This window comes from Hoplias malabaricus, chromosome Y (genome assembly GCF_029633855.1).
Source record: "Hoplias malabaricus isolate fHopMal1 chromosome Y, fHopMal1.hap1, whole genome shotgun sequence".
NCBI lineage: Eukaryota > Metazoa > Chordata > Actinopteri > Characiformes > Erythrinidae > Hoplias > Hoplias malabaricus.
In genome coordinates this window covers 55,069,140-55,090,719 of record NC_089820.1, presented here as the reverse complement: position 1 = coordinate 55,090,719, position 21,580 = coordinate 55,069,140, and the positions used below count along the sequence as shown (strand labels likewise).

General features: G+C 45.1%; 1 protein-coding gene across 5 annotated transcripts in view; it reads right to left on the bottom strand.

Annotated features, from left to right (window-relative positions):
* Window positions 1-21,580, bottom strand: part of LOC136678031 (cingulin-like protein 1) — a 47,209-nt gene that overhangs the window by 12,678 nt on the left and 12,951 nt on the right. For all 5 annotated transcript variants that reach the window (XM_066655798.1, XM_066655799.1, XM_066655795.1 and 2 more), the window contains exons 7-12: window positions 21,350-21,491; window positions 19,086-19,298; window positions 2,709-2,915; window positions 2,400-2,504; window positions 2,157-2,309; window positions 1,467-1,637 (exon numbers count right to left, since the gene is read on the bottom strand). In XM_066655798.1, the coding sequence (XP_066511895.1) occupies window positions 1,467-1,637; window positions 2,157-2,309; window positions 2,400-2,504; window positions 2,709-2,915; window positions 19,086-19,298; window positions 21,350-21,491 (991 nt within the window). The remainder of the gene's footprint in view (window positions 1-1,466; window positions 1,638-2,156; window positions 2,310-2,399; window positions 2,505-2,708; window positions 2,916-19,085; window positions 19,299-21,349; window positions 21,492-21,580) is intronic.

The following is a 21,580-nucleotide window of genomic DNA, read 5'->3' as shown; positions in this document are numbered from 1 at the left end:
TGTCTGCGTGGGTTTCCTCCGGGTGACTGTCTGTGAGGGGTGTGGTGTGTTCCCCCTGTGTCTGCGTGGGTTTCCTCCGGGTGACTGTCTGTGAGGAGTGTGGTGTGTTCTCCCTGTGTCTGCATGGGTTTCCTCCGGGTGACTGTCTGTGAGGAGTGTGGCGTGTTCTCCCTGTGTCTGCGTGGGTTTCCTCCGGGTGACTGTCTGTGAGGAGTGTGGTGTGTTCTCCCTGTGTCTGCGTGGGTTTCCTCCGGGTGAATGTCTGTGAGGGGTGTGGTGTGTTCTCCCTGTGTCTGCGTGGGTTTCCTCCAGGTGACTGTCTGTGAGGAGTGTGGTGTGTTCTCCCTGTGTCTGTGTGGGTTTCCTCCGGGTGAATGTCTGTGAGGGGTGTGGTGTGTTCTCCGTGTCTGCGTGGGTTTCCTCCGGGTGACTGTCTGTGAGGGGTGTGGTGTGTTCCCCCTGTGTCTGCGTGGGTTTCCTCCGGGTGCTCCGGTTTCCTCCCCCAGTCCAAAAACACACGTTGGTAGATGGATTGGCGACTCAAAAGTGTCTGTAGGTGTGAGTGTGTGAGTGAATGTGTGTGTGTGTGTTGCCCTGTGAAGGACTGGCGCCCCCTCCAGGGTGTATTCCCGCCTTGCGCCCAATGATTCCAGGTAGGCTCTGAACCCACCACGACCCTGAACTGGGTAAGGGTTACAGATAATGAATGAATAGTCGATGTCTTAAGCCCCATGCTCCATCTAAATTCATTATTTATTTATTTTTAAAATAAAGATTACACATGTACTCAAGTATCCTCCCCCATTCTTCCATCCATCCATTATCTGTAACCGCTTATCCAATTTTTAGGGTCGCGGGGGGTCCAGAGCCTACCTGGAATCATTGGGCGCAAGGCGGGAATACACCCTGGAGGGGACGCCAGTCCTTCACAGGGCAACACAGACACACACACATTCACTCACACACTCACACCTACGGACACTTTCGAGTCGCCAATCCACCTGCAACGTGTGTTTTTGGACTGTGGGAGGAAACCGGAGCACCCGGAGGAAACCCACGCGGACACGGGGAGAACACACCAACTCCTCACAGACAGTCACCTGGAGCGGGAATCGAACCCACAACCTCCAGGCCCCTGGAGCTGTGTGACTGCGACACTACCTGCTGCGCCACCGTGCCGCCCTCCCCCCATTCTTAATAATAAAAAAAGAGGAGTCACCTCTGACCAGAAATGTTAGTCCTGAAATCTGTTCCTGAGGCTTCAGTAAACTATGATAAAAATGCTGGCAAGTTTATGAATGTATAAACATTTCTTGTGATGCCTGCGGCTGGAATTTCTGGTCAAAAATTGAAAGTGGGCGGGTAGGTCATAAAACTAGGATATTTCCAAGAGACCCTGGTGTGTGTTTATAGGTAAACTGGGAAGTGCACAGAGCTTGTTTAGCTGACATTACTGTCCCACACACCTCCTCCTGCAGGGACTTGGCGGTGAGGCGAGATTTCTCCAGCTCCAATCCTCCATCTCTCAGCTGCTTCTGGAGCTCAGCCAGCTCCCTCCTGTTCTTCTCCTTATACGCGTCTATTTGCTCCTGAAGCTCCTGCGTGGAGCTCTGAGACGCCTCCACGATTTCACTCATCTACACAAACAAACACACACCGATTATTAACCTTAAAACAGTGTGTGTGTCCTTCAACAAAGAGCCATTATAGTCAGAGCCCCCAGAACACACTGAGCTTCCTTAAATCACTAACAGGTGTCTACTGGATTCAGCTGGATCTGCCTGGAATATGTGAAAAAGACCCTTAACCTTCATATTTGTTGATTTCTACCCTCGGAAACTCGAAGCAAACTTACACAATTCCCAATTTCCAACAAAGGGATAAAAGGTACAGGCAGAATTCAAGATTGAAGATGGCTGCTACATTCATGTGGTGTGTGTGATACACTGTTAGGAACCACATAAACACATCTATCTGGGTTCACATAACGTGTGATGAATTAGGGGTGTAGCCTGTATGATGCTAAATTGGGAACTAGGAAGTCTACAAGCTAATGACTATAAGCTGGGGCTCTTTTCAAAGTCTGAGGCCACAAAAGTTCTTAGTCTGGCCCTGGTCTTTTCAATAGTACCACGCCAACTACCGGTCCATCTTACCTCCCTCTGTAGTTTCTCCACAGTTCTGTCCAGCAACCTCCTCTCCTCCTCGATCTCATTCTTTGTGCTTTTAAACTTCTCCTTCTGGCTTCTCTCTTCCTTTAGACGCTCCTCCAGCTCTCGGTGCTCCTGACTCATCTTAGTCAGGTTTCTCTGGAAAGAAAAAAGCAAAATATCAAACAAATCCTGCAACTCAAGAGTCACAGGAAGGGTCCAAGACCTTTTCTCAGGCCTGTCTCTGACCTGTACATCTTCCAAGCGTGTCGTCAGGGCTCTGTTTGCACGGCTCATCTCTTCCTCTTCTTCTCTGACTTCAGCAAGGGACTCCTCCAGCTGCCTCTTATCTTTCTGCACCCACAAACACACACAATAAAGTGTCATTATAACACGAGCTCCTGGAAATTATAGCAATTCACGCATTTGCAGCATTGAGACACCGGAAAACGCTTCAAATAAGTGGTAAGTTATATATTTAATGTAATCATTATATGACTGTGGCTGGCTTTGCATTTTAAAGAAGGAATATATTAGGTTTCTGCATGTGTGTCTCACCTCCAGGCGGTTGGCCCTCTCTTGCAGTCGGCTCTCCTGTAGCTTGGCCTCATCAATGATACGGTTGAGTTTGGTCACTTCATTTTCCAGCTCCTGCACTCTCTTTTTCAGCCGCTCCACCTCCTGAGACAGACGACCCAGCTGCCCCTCCGCTGCCCCTCTGGCAACGTCCACTTCAGTTTTCTCCTTACACAACGCTGCATTACTCTGAATACACACCAAGAAAAAAAAGAGCAGTTGATTAATTACCTCACAAATGTATTCTCTCACCATCATCAAAAGATCCTCAGAAATCATTGCAGAACACTAGGTTAAACCTGTGAATCAATTCTGGCACCAAGAACTACATTCTTACACGGCGCACTATGTTCTCCAATAGCCAGAGCCTGGGCTTTTACAGAGGACTACCATCTTAAATTAGACATTAATGTTTTGCACTAAATGGATAGGAATAATACATTATAGACTGAAACGTACCTAGGTTCTGGAGTAGAAAGGATATAGATAGATAGAATACTATAGAGAAACTTATATATGTGCGTGTGTGTGTGTGTGTATGAGAGAGAGAGAGAGAGAGAGAGAGAAAGAAAGGAGGAAAGAGAGAGAGAAAGAAAGAAAGAAAGAAAGAAAAAAGAAAGAGAGAGAGAAATAGAGACAACGAGAGAAAGAATGAGAGAGAGAGAAAAAGAAAGAAAAAGAAAGAGAGAGAGAAAGAGAGACAACGAGAGAAAGAAAGAGAGAGAGAGAAAAAAGAAAGAAAGAAAGAAAGAATAAGAGAAAAAGAAAGAGAGAGAAAGAACAAGAGAGAGAAAGAGAAAAAGAGAGAAAGAGAGAGATAACGAGAGAAAGAGAGAAAGAGAGAAAGAAATAGAGAGAGAAGGAGAGAGAGGGAGAAAAAAGAAAGAAAGAAAGAAGCCAGCATCATACAATAAAATCAAATGTGAATGAATGGTACGGTACTCTGTAAATTGTAAAGAAATAACAGAGTTCAGTCCAGTTGCGTTCCCCAACGGTAAATTAAAGCTTTAATTACAGAACTATGCAAAATAAAAGAACAGAAAGTCCCGGAGACTTTGTATGAACACAACTTTAAAATCTACAATTATAACAGAACAAGGTACAATTATGTTCCCTAATTAAAAGGTACTGAGTACACCTCAGAGACAGCACAAGGTACCACCGCAGTGACCGTGTTTCTGAGCGTGTACCAGCCTCTGTTACCATTCATTTGAAATCTTTACGTTGCATACTACTGAAGGAGAACTAATACTGGATTTCAGACGAGGGATTAGAACCTCAGCTGAACGTCTGAGTGAACCGAAACTGAGATATAAAAAAAAAACACCTCACAGGATTCCTGACTCATTAAATAACACCGGCGTGAACAAAAGCCTGCAGCAGTAACAGAGCGAAGAGATTAAACTGACTGCTCCAGTCCAGATAATCAGTCCTGTCCATTTAAAGTCAACTGGGCATAAAACTACTGTTCCTCAACGTCCCACACCTGCCCCTTTCTAAAGTGCTCCTGCTCCCTTTAACCCTGAGCACCACTGCTCGTTAAGCACCAGTCTGTAAACACCATCAAACTCTGTAATCACGGGGGGCTCGGCTGGCGGCTGTGTGGGTTTGTAAAGGCAGGATCTGGCCGCTGTGCTTTTGGGTTTTCTCTAAAAGTCTCAGTGCCAGCTCTTCTGAATGGAGGGGCAGAGTCTGGAGGTTTTACTGTGTGTGTGCGGCGTGTTCTGGCTTCAGAGCGACTCTGTGTAAACCCCACGGACAATAAACAGTCACAAAATGAGTCAAGGCTGATGCTAATCAAGCAGTAGTGGTGGCTGTTAAGAAAAAAGCAGTTGCATCCCATTGATGACAACAGGAAGCTCTCACACAGTGAGGATTGTGCTGAAACTGGACAAGCCGGTGGAACAGTTATGCAGGTATGTTAAACAACAGGTTCAGCCATGGAAATGAGGAAAGACAATCTCCCTGTTATCAGAAGCTTCTCATCTGACAGTTTCAAAAATATGTGCTTTATTTACGCTCTGCTATAACCAACGCTTACATGAACGCTGCTTTCATGGACAAGGATTAAGCAAACTATAGACTACACTTCCTTTCAAAGTGTTTCTGTACTCAGAGCTAGGCTTAATCTCCATCAGGGAAGTCTTGTCCCGGTTTACAGTGTGTTTCCTGGTCTTGGGGGACCAGTCCTTTACCGACCCACCCACTCACCCACACATTAGAGTCGCCAATACACCTACCAACGTGTGTTTTTGGACTGTGGGAGGAAACCCACGGAGGAAACCCACGCGGACACAGGGAGAACACACCACACTCCTCACAGACAGTCACCCGGAGGAAACCCACGCAGACACAGGGAGAACACACCACACTCCTCACAGACAGTCACCCGGAGGAAACCCACGCAGACACAGGGAGAACACACCACACTCCTCACAGACAGTCACCCGGAGGAAACCCACGCAGACACAGGGAGAACACACCACACTCCTCACAGACAGTCACCCGGAGGAAACCCACGCAGACACAGAGAGAACACACCACACTCCTCACAGACAGTCACCCAGAGGAAACCCACGCAGACACAGAGAGAACACTCCACACTCCTCACAGACAGTCACCCGGAGCGGGAATTGAACCCACAACCTCCAGGTCCCTGGAGCTGTGTGACTGCGACACCTACCTGCTGCCCCACCGTGCCGCCCCAGGCTAAATCCTGGACTAGGAAATGGATGCAGGGATGAGTTCTGGAGTCACCTGCTAATCAATGGCTAACGACAAATCAGCAATGGAAACTGTTTTAATTTAAGCGTAGGCTTAGTTTGGTTCTGGGAAAGAGGCTCTTTGTGTTTTATCCTGTAACCAGTATCCAACATCTACAAGAAAAAACAAAAACAAACCTGAATTCAGTGAAACAGGCTCGACGACAGGTTTGTTTATGGTTCATATGTAACCCACATTGCAAAAAAATATAGACGCTCAAAGCTTATGTGGGTAGGAATTTCAAATTAACAAGCTTTATTTACACCACATTATAGACGCCTGGTAGACTGGGGCTGACCTGAGATCAGAAATTATAACAATAAACGCACACAAGCGCACCTGGTACAGGCTCCAACACTCTATAGAGGCGATCTGGACTGAGGGAATATGAAATACCACAATGTTAATCGAGTACAACACACTCACCCAGCCCACTAGACTAATATTGGTACCTATCACCACTTAACGTGGCCATGAACAGCCTACTACTGCAGGATAAGGGACTTGACTAACGTGCAAAAGGACCAATCACAAGCCCACTCTATTTTGGCATGATGTGTAGATAGCCAATTAAAATGCATCCTGAAAAAGTAACAACTCAATGACCTTTTTGAAGGAGGTCAAATACGGCACTGACCGAGTCCTAATGTACATAAAGCACTACATTTCTGTGTCAGCTCCCTAGAGAAACTCTTAAAAATATGATAGTTTCCTATTGGTTGATTTCAAATTGGATAAAATGAGTGTTCTCACTGGTTGTTCTTTCTATTTCAGCGTATACAGGAGGTCCTCGGAGTTACGTCAGTCCCGAGTTACGATGTTCCGTGGTTACGACACATCTCCCATTTACTGTATAAAGCCTTGTTTCGACTTAAGTGGTTTTCCGTCGTAACGTGAACTTCGTGTTTGGTGTTCGCGGCGCGGCGGAAGAATAAATCAAATCAAATTTATTTATATAGCGCTTTTCACAACTGATGTTGTCACAAAGCAGCTTCACAGAATTCCAGTAAGACAAGATTTGACATGAAATGTAAAGACAAATGTAAAACCCTCAAGTGAGCAAGCCAGGGGCGACAGTGGCAAGGAAAAACTCCCCCAGCTGAGGAAGAAACCTTGGGAGGAACCAAGGCTCACAAGGGGTGACCCATCCTCCTCTGGTCAATCTACTGGTGATGATAGTTAGTAGTCCATGAGAACTTCAGTGTAGGGACAGCTTCAAGGCACTTGGTGGTTGCTGGAGCGTGGGCAGCTGGTCTGAAGCGTGGAGGAGGATCTCGACAGTCATCCATCAGTGTCCAGACAGACAGGTGGGCAGTCGTTTACTCGGAAAGATGTAAAGGGATGGAATTAATTTTGAACTGTTTTGTGTTTGTAAAGTAGAAAATATGAAAATTTCCAGAGTGTGGCTAATGACTCCGGCAGATCTGACTATGACAGCATTAACTAAAAGGAGAGAACCAGGAGGACACACAGACACGGGAGCATCCTGAAACACTGGCATCCCTCCGCTCCACCGTCAACAAACCTGAGTGATCGCGAGAAACGGCGGGACGACAGCACCAGCATCTCAGTTTACTATAATTCCCTGTGTCCATGGACCCCCCGGATCTGCCGCCTTTATCTATGGGGGAGCATTAGCTACCAAATGATAAACTAAACAAATGAGTTTTTAGCCTACATTTGAAGATTGCGACTGTGTCTGAGTCCCGAACATTTTCTGGAAGATCATTCCAGAGTTGGGGGGCTTTATAAGAAAAGGCTCTTCCCCCAGCTGAGGCCTTCTGAATTCTGGGAACATTTAAAAATCCAGTATTCTGTGATCTGAGTGAACGTGGGGGCTCATAATAGGAAATTGTATCTTGAAGATATTCAGGAGCAAGCCCATGTAGAGCTTTATATGTTAATAACAAAATTTTGTAGTCAATGCGGAATTTAACAGGCAGCCAATGAAGTGATGATAAAACTGGGCTGATATGTTCAAATTTTCTAGTTTTAGTGAGGACCCTAGCTGCAGCATTTTGAACTAGTTGAAGTTTTCTTAAATTGCTGCTGGTGCATCCTGACAGTAGTGCGTTACAGTAGTCAAGCCTTGAAGTAATAAAGGCATGTACTAATGTTTCTGCGTCCTGGAGGGATAAGGCATTTCTAATCTTAGCAATATTGCGAAGATGTAAAAAAGCTGTCCTAGTGATACTACCTATGTGTTGATCAAATGATAAATCCGGGTCAATTATGACACCAAGATTTTTTGCTGCTGAACCAGGTTTAACTGGAAAGTTAGCTAGATTTAAAATTAAGTCTGATAATTTATTTCTTGTCACTTTTGGACCCAAAAGCAGGACCTCTGTTTTGTTGCTGTTTAGGAGGAGGAAATTACGCAACATCCAGCCTTTCACGTCTTTTACACAGTCCTCTATTTTCTTTAATCTGTGTTTGTCATCGGGCTTGGCTGAAATATACAATTGTGTGTCGTCTGCGTAACAGTGAAAGTTAATGTCATGGTTTCTTATAACTGTGCCTAGCGGTAACATGTATAATGTAAATAATAATGGTCCTAAAATAGAGCCTTGTGGAATTCCAAATCTTACTTTAGAATAATTTGAATTTAGATTGTTTACTTTTACGAATTGATAACGTTCCGTTAAGTAAGATTTAAACCATAATAGGGCTGTCCCTGTGATTCCAACCATGTTTTCTAACCTTTCTATGAGAATATTGTGGTCTATTGTATCGAAGGCTGCGCTTAGGTCAAGAAGCACCAACAGGGATACGTGGCCTTGATCAGAGGCAAGAAGAAGATCATTTGTTATCTTGACTAGAGCTGTCTCTGTACTATGATGTTGCCTGAATCCAGATTGGAATTTTTCATATATATGATTCTTATGTAGATATGAACTAAGTTGTTGGGCCACAGCTTTTTCTAAGATCTTAGACAGAAATGGCAAATTAGAAATAGGCCTGTAATTAGACAGTGTACTAGCATCAAGATTTGGTTTCTTGATCATAGGTTTAATAACTGCTAGTTTAAAAGCTTTGGGTACATGGCCCAGACTAAGCGATGAGTTTACTATAGTTAAAAGAGGATCAATAATAGCTGGTAGTACTTCTTTGAGCAACTTTGTGGGAATTGCATCAAGTGTGCAAGTTGTACAGTTTGCGGAGGTGATAATCTTCTCTAGTTCTAATTGTGGGAGTGGGCAAAAGGTTTCAAGTCTTTCTTTTACAGTTATATTATGTTTTATTTCATTCACATCAGGTGGCAGCCAGGATGGATTTGATCCTGTGGCTAGAGTTTGTTGTCTAATATTCTCAATTTTATTATTAAAAAAGTCCATAAAATCTTTACTGGTGAGAGTTGCTGGAATTAGTTGTTCAGAACCTGCTTGATTTTTTGTAATTCTAGAAAACACACTAAACAGTGCTCTCGGATTATTTTTATTATGGGAGATCAGCGAGGCCAGATATGCTGAGCGAGCTTTAGTGAGGGCATTTCTATACTCTATAAGGCTGTCCTTCCAGGCAGAATGGAACACTTCAAGCTTGGTTGATCGCCATTTCCGCTCTAGTTTTCGTAATGTTTGTTTTAAAGTACGGGTCTTATCGTTATACCATGGTGCGAGCTTTTTCTGTCTTATACTTTTATGTTTAAGTGGTGCTACCTTTTCTAAAGTAGATCGACAGGTATTTTCTAGGTAATCAGTTAGTACATCTAGGTCCATTTGGTCTGATGGAGTTGGAACTGGGATCGATAGTTCTGGTAGGTTTTCTATAAATTGTAGGGCGGTAGATGGTTTTATTATACGCCTTGTAGAATAGCGAGGGTTCTTACATATATTATGGATAAAACGTAGCTCATATGAAATTAAGTAATGATCGGAGATTGCTGAGGATTGCGGTAAGATATTAATTTTGTCAATGTTAAGACCTAGTGTCAGAACTAAGTCTAAAGTGTGGCTGCAGTAGTGTGTAGGCCCTGTTACATTTTGAGTAATACCAATAGAGTCTAAGATTGAGGTAAATGCCTTTTTTAGTGGGTCACTTTCCTTCTCAAAATGGATATTGAAATCTCCTACAATTATAACTTTATGATTGCACACCGCTAGGTTTGTAGCAAAATCGCTGAATTCTTTCAGAAATTCTAAGTAAGGCCCTGGTGGTCTGTAAATGTTGCATAATAAAAATGCGTCCTTTTTTGTGACCGGATTTGTAATAATAGTGGAGAGAACCTCAAAAGAAGAGAAGGTGTCACATTGTTTAAGACTAATTTCTAGGGTATTTTGGTAAATTACACATACTCCACCTCCTTTGCCTGATATTCTTGGGCTATGTGCATAATTATAGCCTAGGGGGGTGGCTTCATTTAGTGCTAAATATTCATTTGGTTTAACCCACGTTTCCGTGAGACAGAAAACATTGAATTTATGATCACTTATAATATCATTTACGATGAGTGCTTTTGAGAATACACGGTTACGCGGCTCGGGACCGAGGAGGATAGGTGTTAGGATAGGATAAGTGCTTACAGTATGTTATTTACGTACAGTGTGTACGTATGTTCCGACTTACACCGAAAATCGGTTTACGACGCGGCGTAGGAACGGATCAACGTCGTAAGTCGAGGACCCCCCTGTATTTAAAATGGGGATGGTGTTGTTTCTCCATTTCGTTTAACCCTGATAAAGGCTGAAACACGTTAGTATATAATACAGTCTATAACCTTTAGTCAACCTATGTCCTGATACGACATGAAAACAAACCTGTTTGTGTGAGTGTCTGTAATCTACATTCTGCTTTTCACACTAATGCAGTAGGTTCTCATTAAAAGCAAAGATTTATGACGGTTGTGATTATGATCAAAAGGTCCTGATGTACCTCACCCAGCTCTCCCTCTCTCGCTCTGTGTCTCTCTCTCTCGCTCTCTGTGTCTCTCTCTCTCTCGCTCATTAGGTCGTAAACGTCACACGGCATGGAGACAGATCATTAACTAAACTTCCTAATTCACTACAGACTCTCCCCTATCCCACACAGGTCGAGAGGTAGGGGCTTAGGAGACTGGTGTCTCCACACCAGCTCCGTGTCATCAAGGGAGTGGGTCCGTCAAATAATGAATGCTAACAGTGAAAGCAGCCATGGAGTCTTTTTTTGAAGCTCTAGTGAGAACGCTTGAGTTAGTGTTATTAAAGCTGCACGCTGCATTTGTGTGAATAAGTGTAACACTAAAGAGGACAGTGGTACAGGTCAGCACGCTGCCATGGAGACCGGTGTTTTGATCAACCGCGTCAGAAGTGCAGTGGTGCATCACGTTGGTTTCCACACACACCATCAACAGTGCCTAAATACACACTCCCTTCCTGAAAGGGCTCCAGTGGAACCGTGCTCATCAAATCCCCATTAACATGATATTACCTTTATCATCTCACCATTTTCTAATCAAGCACACACACACACACCGAATACTTCTAAACAATGTAGCCGCATGACCTTTCATCCACAGTCACCAAGCGTCCGGCAAAGAATTCTCCAACACAGAGCCGACCTGAAAGGAGGTTTTTGTTGATCTCAGTAAACGGCCATCTTTCCTCTCATCTACCCACAGAGGTTTAGAGTCTAATATGAGGAATTAAGAGTCCTCATCTCTTAACAGTAGGTTTACAGTGATTCACATAGTTAGGATACAACACAGTGATGATGTGTCGATTCAAACGAAGCTTTGATACAAAAACGATTCCTGGAAATATGTCCTTTGTTCATTTGTTAATGTGACAAAGACAGAAAGGCAAAAAAGAAAAAGCACAAGAAAGAAAGAAAGAAAGAAAAAGAAAGAGAACAATAGAAACAAACAAACAAACGAAAGAAAGAAAAGAAAATGAAAGAAAAGAAAAAGAAAGAGAAAGATAGAAACAAACAAACGAAAGAAAGAAAGAAAGAAAGAAAAAAGAAAAAGAAAGATAGAAACAAACAAACAAAAGAAAGAAAGAAAGAAAAGAAAAAGATAGAAATAAACAAACAGAAAAGAAAGGAGGGAAGTGAGACAGAGTGTAAGTGATAGATAAAAAGAAATGAGAGAGAGAGAAAGACCGAAAGATAAGAGAAAGAGAGAAGCAGAGTGTGTGTGTGTGTGTGGGGGGGGGTGAAATGAATGAAATGTTTGAGTGGAACGTTAGAAACAGTAAAAAAAAAAAGGAGAGGAGAACGAGAGGAGAGGAGATTGAGGAGTGTCTGTGTGCTCCTGCGCCACTCTCAGGTCTGAAGGGCTCTCTACTCCACTCCCGTGCTGTTTTATCTGGAGCCGTATTAACAGACTTCTCTGTAAGGGTTTGATAAAAGCTCAGCATCGACCCTGAATCAGGAGCTGCTCTTAATCACAATCACAGCAGTTTTACTGAAGTTTCTTTCAGGTCAAAAACACTCCATCACACCCACACACACACAGCCAAGGGCCTTCAACAATGAGGTTTACAATATCCTCCAATCACAGAACAGCCACAATAAACCTGTCACACACACACACACAAACACACCGCCGCCGCCACAGTCCCCTTCGCTTTCACACGCACCACAGCACCTCAACAAGCAAAATCTGCTTTAATCCACTCTCAAATCATCAAAGCTCAGATGGAAAAGAAATAATCTGTGGAGGAAATATCAGAAAGCCCGGGTGAACTGAGGGCAAATGTATTTTTAATCACAGGTCTGTAGTATGCTGTAGTTCTCTGTAGTGGATTACGCCGCATTAGAGCCGTGTCACTCATTCCATCTCTCATCATATTTTAAAACTAGTTTAATAATAATAATAATAAAACCACCACCCCTTACACCCACTGGACTCCAGTCATTTGAAAAGTCCATATCACACACACAATCCACACACAGTCCACACACACAGATGCTTATTTTGCTAAGGGACACTGTACTCATGATTATAACAGGAATCCACCGACCGTCACAAAGGAAGTTACGGTCTTGTTGTTTTTGACTGTTTCTATCAAAACAAGACATATTCATGAAATTGATGGTGACTATTTAACCATAAAATCATACTATTCTCTATCACACTATTTATCATACGATGATCATTTGTTTTGCAAAATTACTAACACTCCCTTTAAAGGGGAGCTCAAACCATTTAAAATTCATTCATTCATTCCATTATCTGTAACCCTTATCCAGTTCAGAGTCGCGGTGGGTCCAGAGCCTACCTGGAATCATTGGGCGCAAGGTGGGAATACACCCTGGAGGGGGCACCAGTCCTTCACAGGGCAACACACACACTCGCACATTCACACCTACGGATACTTTGAGTCGCCAATCCACCTACAAACTGTTTTTAGGACTTTGGGAGGAAACCGGAGCACCCGGAGGAAACCCACACAGACACAGGGAGAACACACAATAGACACAAGAGAATACACACAAACACAAGGCTGAAGTATTATTACAAAGAACACTGAAATGTTACTTCTGCATAACAAAGTAAACATCCCAGTATTACACTAATCTCAGTGAAGAACAGTCTGTCCTTCACTGTGCTGCGTCCTTATGTGAACATGGACAACCTTGGGGCTAGTGATAAGTAAGAGGAACTTCTCACACTTCATTTTACACCGGCAAGGACACGGTAGACAGGGAAAGGCAACTCTCCTTTGGGAGAAATTATTCTGAAAATATATCTTTTGAATTGAGTCTGGTTTTGATACAAATGTGCCTCAAGACAAAGAAGAAATAGCTGAAAATGTGCCTTATTTTAATGTTAATCCCCATTATCCATTTATTACAGCTTTATAATGGCTTCATTTATGTCATAAAGAACACCACCCTTGTAAACTAGTCCAATTTGCGAAGTTTCGCTACAAATAATCATTCATTCATTATCTGTAAGTGCTTATCCAGTTCAGGGTCGCGGTGGGTCCAGAGCCTACCTGGAATCATTGAGCGCAAGGAGGGAATACACCCTGGAGGGGGCGCCAGTCAACACACACACCCACCCACCCACCTACGGACATTTTTGAGTCGCCAATCCACCTACCAACGTGTGTTTTTGGACTGTGGGAGGAAACCGGAGGAAACCCACGCAGACACAGGGAGAACACACCACACTCCTCACAGACAGTCACCCGGAGGAAACCCACGCAGACACAGGGAGAACACACCACACTCCTCACAGACAGTCACCTGCAGGAAACCCACACAGACACAGGGAGAACACACCACACTCCTCACAGACAGTCACCCGGAGGAAACCCACACAGACACAGGGAGAACACACCACACTCCTCACAGACAGTCACCCGGAGGAAACCCACGCAGACACAGGGAGAACACAGCACACTCCTCACAGACAGTCACCTGGAGCGGGAATCGAACCCACAACCTCCAGGTCCCTGGAGCTGTGTGACTGTGACACTACCTGCTGCGCCACCGTGCCGCCCTACAAATAATCATTTAAAATAAAAAAAATTATTATTATTATTATAAAAATTATTTTCTTAGCTATAAACAAAAAATGTGCGTTGGGCCACAGATTACATCAAACGTCAGCGCACCAACCTGTAGCTCCAGTGTTCAGACGTCCCCCACTCTCTACTGAACCAAGCACTCGGTTCAACAAAAGCACGGGAAAGTTCATGACACAGATAAAGGTAAAAGCGTCAGGTCAGAAGGCGGCTCGGCCACTGGAAACTTTATCAGGTGCTCACACAGTGCTCGGTCCTTGACGGTGGCGGCTGCAGCAGCAGCAGTTGCACAAGCTCAAGCTTCACTCCGAGCCTCCACAAAAGCCTCGGTCTGTTTCTTCCTCCTGCCGTATGCATTACAATAGCCTCCCTCAGAACAAAAGCCTCATAGACACGAGGAGAAGCGCTCACTCTGGAAATGAAGGAGCGCTGCTTGAGAGCCACTGGCCTCTTTCCAGTGAGCTTAAGTCTTCAGGAATCAGCTTGTCTGCTCCGAGACCCTGGAAGAGAACCTACCGGTGAAAGAGAAGCACTCTGTTGGTGCCAAGCTGAGCCACCGGGTCATGGTTTGGGCTCCTCCAGAGCGCAGGTATCAGGGCTCTCTAAAGGGCCTCACACACGCCTGAAAGGACAAGGCCTTTAGTGTAGTCAAACACACCGTCTGAGGGCCTCAGAACCCCAAACCTTTCAGGAGCATCGAGTTCCACTCCAGGTATTGTAATTAACTATAGGGCTATTGGAGAGTGGATTGATAGAAATGCTGAATCAAGTCTTGAAAACAGACGTTTGTGCTGTACTGAGCTGCAGAGATTGTAAAGACCTCTACTGACCTCTTCTATATATTACTTACACACGATAAAATATATTAAAATATATAAATACAACTTAAATCGTTGATTTCCGACTGATTTCTAATGAACGCACACAAAACAACGGCTCAGAGAATAAAGCCAATGCTATTAATTGTTCATAATCATCGAGTCTTTAAACAGTTTGAGAGGATCAGTATCAAAAGCTAAACAGAAGAAGCAAAAACAAGCCTGTGATACTAAGCCAGCACAAGACACAACCGTCCAGTCCATCAGAGGCATTGCAGCCTCTTTCATTAGAACTGAGACATCTTGGCTTTACTCCAGTCCCCTCCAGCAGCACGCAGGCCATGTGAATTATTCCCCACTCTGCTGCTTTTTAATCTACTGCCAGCGAGGTCAAACTCATTGGGAGTTCAAGGGGAAGTCCTCAGTTTTTAGCTCTATTCTTAATCCTCCCAAAGCTATGGCTCCACTGAGCTGTCCGGGGGTCTGCTGGGACCCTCAGCAGTAAAGAACCCTGAACACATCGGCCATGCCGCGCACCCAGAACAATGGGCAGAAGAATTCAGGTCACTGCTATAGCTTGCCTGAGCCCTGCGGTAACCCCATCATGACCTATTTACCATCGTTCAGTGGGGGACAGTGATACAGAAAACAGGAGATAAAACAAAGGTGATTACACAACGCCGTTTTCATTCTTACTGAGCATCTGAAAAAGACAGGTGTCCTCCACAATCCCATGAGAGGTGCAGCCAAATAAAAGTTTGAAAAGCAAACTCAAGCCTTTTAAATTATTTTCTCTGTCCCAGGGTGGTTTCCTACAAATGATACATAGTGCAGTTTCTACAGTGCTTAGCCTGAAGTAGCAACAACAGAAACTCTTATCGTCCCTTTTTCAGGTCAGTGATGTGTCACAGTGATTTCGAAGCTGTAACTGGAACTGTAATATAAATACTACCTAGTGTTCCTTTAAAAGTGATATATGTAAATTAGCTCTGTTCCAATTGGTTGCACTGAAATGTGCTTCATTCCTTAATCAGAGGTTTCTATTTAAAAATGTGAACACATTTGTTACATGAATACAGAACATGTTGGTATGAGCATAATGATTATTCAGATTATTCCTCACAGACAGTCACCCGAAGGAAACCCACGCAGACACTGGGAGAACACACCACACTACTCAAAGACAGTCACCCGGAGGAAACCCACGCGGACACAGGGAGAACACACCACACTCCTCACAGACAGTCACCCGGAGGAAACCCACGCAGACACAGGGAGAACACACCACACTCCTCACAGACAGTCACCCGGAGGAAACCCACACAGACACAGGGAGAACACACCACACTCCTCACAGACAGTCACCCGGGGGAAACCCACGCAGACACAGGGAGAACACACCACACTCCTCACAGACAGTCACCCGGAGGAAACCCACGCAGACACAGGGAGAACACACCACACTCCTCACAGACAGTCACCCGGAGGAAACCCATGCAGACACAGGGAGAACACACCACACTCCTCACAGACAGTCACCCGGAGGAAACCCATGCAGACACAGGGAGAACACACCACACTCCTCACAGACAGTCACCCGGAGGAAACCCACGCAGACACAGGGAGAACACACCACACTCCTCACAGACAGCTGTAATTGTAATATAAATACTACCTAGTGTTAATTTAAAAGTGATATATGTAAATTAGCTCTGTTCCAATTGGTTGCATTGAAATGTGCTTCATTCCTAAATCAGAGGTTTCTATTTAAAAATGTCAACACATCTGTTACATGAATACAGAACAAGTTGGTATGCACTTATACATGAGCATAATGATTATTCAGGATGTAAGACAGAGTCAGCAGAGGGTTACAGTAAAATAAACCTAGCTGCTGTAGACACTGTGAAGCACTGATCTGGGGAAAGACAGTATTAAGAGAGGAAGCTAAACAATGACCAGATCAGGGCTGTATTTCCCAAGGTGCTGTCCATCTTGTTCTTTCCTTTCTTCTTTTCCTGTCCCTCCATCTCTTCTCCTACCATTCCTACCATTTTCTCACCCTTACTCCTCATTTCTTCCAACCCCCCGACTATCCTCTTAAACCACTGCCTCATGGAAGAGTTCAGAAGAGCAGTGCTATCATCAGCTGAGGAAACACACTGCGTCCACTGGGACTGTTCATTTCCCAAACAGCAGGGTGACCTCAGCCTCGGCTACAGAAGGTACACAAACACATGGCCTAGGGCCAGCGCACACTGCACCGGACCCCCATGACTTCACCTACAGTCCTTCTGGAACAATCTGGACGACAGAGCTTATACTAGATCACTGCCCTTTAGGTCACAGAAAAGGAACTATTAAGTCATTTATATAATTACTGCTTCTGTGTATGAAGGCCCTGCCCCTCCATAAACGTGGCACAAAGAGTTATTTGAGTTCCCTAAAGACAGAGTTTAAATGTTTATTTGATGGTGCTGTGTAAAGAATGTTTTCTGGCACCGTGATGCGTGAGGGTGCACTGTACTCAACTCTTGGACGTTTGTCAACAAACTGACCCACTTTGTACTTTTGTACCATCCTCATGCAGTTACAATGCAACTCAGAACAAGTGAGGAGAGAGAGAGAACAATGAAAAACAGAACGATCGAGGCCAGCGAGTCTCCCCATCAGTGCCCCATTAGATTAGTGACGGCCTGCCACTGCAATTAAGCAGCAGAGAAGGTGATTTAGTGCTCCATTTTACAGCGTTCTTCTCTGCATGGGGCCGACCTATCACTGCTAACAGAGCCACAGAGAGCAACCGCTCAATAACCAACACCAACACACACAAACACAGGCCCAGAGCCTTTCTGTTCCATTCTTATTCTCTCTGTGTGTGTGTGTGTGTGTGTGTCTACATACAGTGGTCTTAACACAGTAACAAAGGCAGCCTGTTTAATTATGCTACTGGTGTATGCGACCATGACAAAAACATTAGTTAACCTCAGGGCAAAAATCCAAAAGAAAGCGTAGAACCCATTTTTTAATATTAAACTAATCCGAGTTGTGACACCAGTGTCTTTAAACAAAACCCCTTTCAGAAACAAAGGCATTGGTTTGTGAATGTGTTCATTACAACAACAAAACAATGAGGCAGTAAAATGTACACCTCTTCTGAGTCCTGTTATTATGTTTAACTTCCTAACACACCACTGAACATCAGACAAAAAACTGCATCCTGTGGCCAGGAAGTGCTTTTGTTGCTGGACAGGAAGTGATCTCAGCCCTTGGGGGGGGGGGCACAGCAAGAGGAAAGCTCCATTCAGGACATGAGGAGCCCCACCCTGTACAAACAGGACATTTCTACCACAGCAGACAACACAAAACACCCCCTGCCTCTTTCTCAATCTCTCGCTCGCTCTCTTTCTCTCCCATCTCTCTCCCCCTCACCTCTTTCTTGCGCTCTCCCATCTCTCTCTCCCTCACCCTTTCATCTCACCCTCACATCTCTCTCTCTCTCCCTCTTGCTCTCTCTCATCTCTCTCTTCCTTGCTCTCTCTCTCTCTTTCTTGCTCTCTCTCTCTCTTTCTTTCTTGCTCTCTCTCTCTCTCTCTCTCGCTCTTGCTCTCTCTCTCTCTCGCTAGTTTACAAGTGCTTATGTTGTTTAATTCACATACATCCACTCCTTCATATGACAGTTACCTGGCCATCATTCAACCCTAGTCTCTCCATCATCAGCTGTGAAGGACTTAGCTGTCACTTTCACTCATTCATCAAGTGCATCTTTGTCATGTTGCGTCTACTGTCAGCATTAAATGAACAGAGGGACTGCTGTAGAGCACATAGCTGAATCCCCCTGGGTTTCTCCTGTCTGTTACACACATGAACCCGAGGGAAAACACACGCAGTGTAAAACAGTTCAACGCTGACACTGAAGTGAGAACTCCTTTCTCTTCATGTCAATATCCTGCACTCTGCACACAGAGCTGTTTTACATAGATACAACACACTGACGCCTGGGGACATCAATAGAGAGAGAGAGAGAAAGAGAAAGAGAAAGAGAGAGCAAAACAAAAGGGCAAACGACAGCTCGAGAGAAATACAGAAAGAGAATGAAAGAAAGAAAAGTGTGGGAGGTAGAGACAGCGTAAGAAAGATCAAGATAAAGGAGTAAAAGGATCAAACCAAAAATAAAACAGAAAGGTGTAAAAAGATACTGCAGAGAGGGAAAGTAAGAGCGAGAGGGGAACAATGACAAGAGAAAGGCAGAGCAAGTGAGAGACAAAGAATAAAGAACTAAAGATTTGTGCGACTGTATAATGCACGACGTGATCGAATGTTACCTGTTTAGCCTCGTCCACGGAGGCCTGTAATTTCCGCAGATCTTTCTGGTACTGCTCTTTCAGTCTGTCCACCTCCTGATCGTGAGAGGACACCTCTTCCTTCAGGGCTCCTTTCAGAGCAGTCAGCTCCCTCTCGCGCCTCCTCAGCACCTCCTCCTGCTCTTCTTTAGCCACCAGGACATCCTGCAGGTCCAGCTTTATCTGCATCAGCTCCTGAGGAGAAGGAGACATCATCTTCATCATCAAGTTAGGAACAGCTGGAGGTCAGGAGTTGTCTGTAAAACCACTGACCAATATAATAAATGTACTCATTTACAATGAAAATTTTCAAAGAATTGAATATCCAGTGGGTGTCTATAAAAGTAGATCCCAAACTACCAAAGAAAAACATATATTACTAACCACTATTTAAAACCTGAGGTCATTATGGACCATGTGTATTAATTCATTCATTGTCTGTAACCCTTATCCAGTTCAGGGTCGTGGTGGGTCCGGAGCCTACCTGGAATCACTGGGGGTAGGGCTGGATCACACCCTGGAGGGGGCGCCAGTCCTTTGCAGGGCGACACACACTGACACATTCACTTTTGAGTCACAAATCCACCTACCAACATGTGTTTTTGGACTGTGGGAGGAAACCCACACGGACACAGGGAGAACACACCACACTCCTCACAGACAGTCACCCGGAGGAAACCCACGCAGACACAGAGAGAACACACCACACTCCTCACAGACAGTCACCCGGAGGAAACCCAAGCAGACACAGAGAGAACACACCACACTCCTCACAGACAGTCACCCGGAGGAAACCCAAGCAGACACAGAGAGAACACACCACACTCCTCACAGACAGTCACCCGGAGGAAACCCACGCAGACACAGGGAGAACACACCACACTCCTCACAGACAGTCACCCAGAGGGAACCCACGCAGACACAGAGAGAACACACCACACTCCTCACAGACAGTCACCCGGAGGAAACCCACGCAGACACAGAGAGAACACACCACACTCCTCACAGACAGTCACCCGGAGGAAACCCAAGCAGACACAGAGAGAACACACCACACTCCTCACAGACAGTCACCCGGAGGAAACCCAAGCAGACACAGAGAGAACACACCACACTCCTCACAGACAGTCACCCGGAGGAAACCCACGCAGACACAGGGAGAACACACCACACTCCTCACAGACAGTCACCCAGAGGGAACCCACGCAGACACAGAGAGAACACACCACACTCCTCACAGACAGTCACCCGGAGGAAACCCACGCAGACACAGAGAGAACACACCACACTCCTCACAGACAGTCACCCGGAGGAAACCCAAGCAGACACAGAGAGAACACACCACACTCCTCACAGACAGTCACCCGGAGGAAACCCAAGCAGACACAGAGAGAACACACCACACTCCTCACAGACAGTCACCCGGAGGAAACCCAAGCAGACACAGAGAGAACACACCACACTCCTCACAGACAGTCACCCGGAGGAAACCCAAGCAGACACAGAGAGAACACACCACACTCCTCACAGACAGTCACCCGGAGGAAACCCACGCAGACACAGGGAGAACACACCACACTCCTCACAGACAGTCACCCAGAGGAAACCCACGCAGACACAGAGAGAACACACCACACTCCTCACAGACAGTCACCCGGAGGAAACCCACACAGACACAGGGAGAACACACCACACTCCTCACAGACAGTCACCCGGAGGAAACCCACGCAGACACAGAGAGAACACACCACACTCCTCACAGACAGTCACCCGGAGGAAACCCACACAGACACAGAGAGAACACACCACACTCCTCACGGACAGTCACCCGGAGGAAACCCACGCAGACACAGGGAGAACACACCACACTCCTCACAGACAGTCACCCGGAGGAAACCCACGCAGACACAGGGAGAACACACCACACTCCTCACAGACAGTCACCCAGAGCAGGACTCGAACTCTCAACCTGCGTGACTGCGACACGACCTGCTGCACCAACGTGCCGCCCACCGTTTGCGTTATACCATTTTGACACAATGTAAATAGCAGCAAATTTGATTTTGTGTTATATTTTAGGTAAAAGAAATTTCAAAACTAGTCCACATCAGATAGACTTTTATCAGATCTGAGGGAACTGGGTGATTCAGATACACAGATTGCCCAATGCTAATAAGTTTTTTTTTTAAAAAAAAAAGCAAACTTCTGTCTGACACTGTCTCTGTATGCTGCAGTGTGTGAGTTACCTCCATCATGGACTCCTGCTCTGCACTGTCCAGCTGCGAGCGCTTGGCTCCATCCAGCTCATCATGCATCTCTGACAGCTGGTCCTGCAAATCCCTGATCTCTGACTGATACTGCTCTCTCTCCATCTTCACCTGGAAGAGTCTTACACACACACACACACACACACACACACACACACACACGTCAATATACAATTTCACCCTTTTTTCAGACAAAGAGCTACAAAGAAA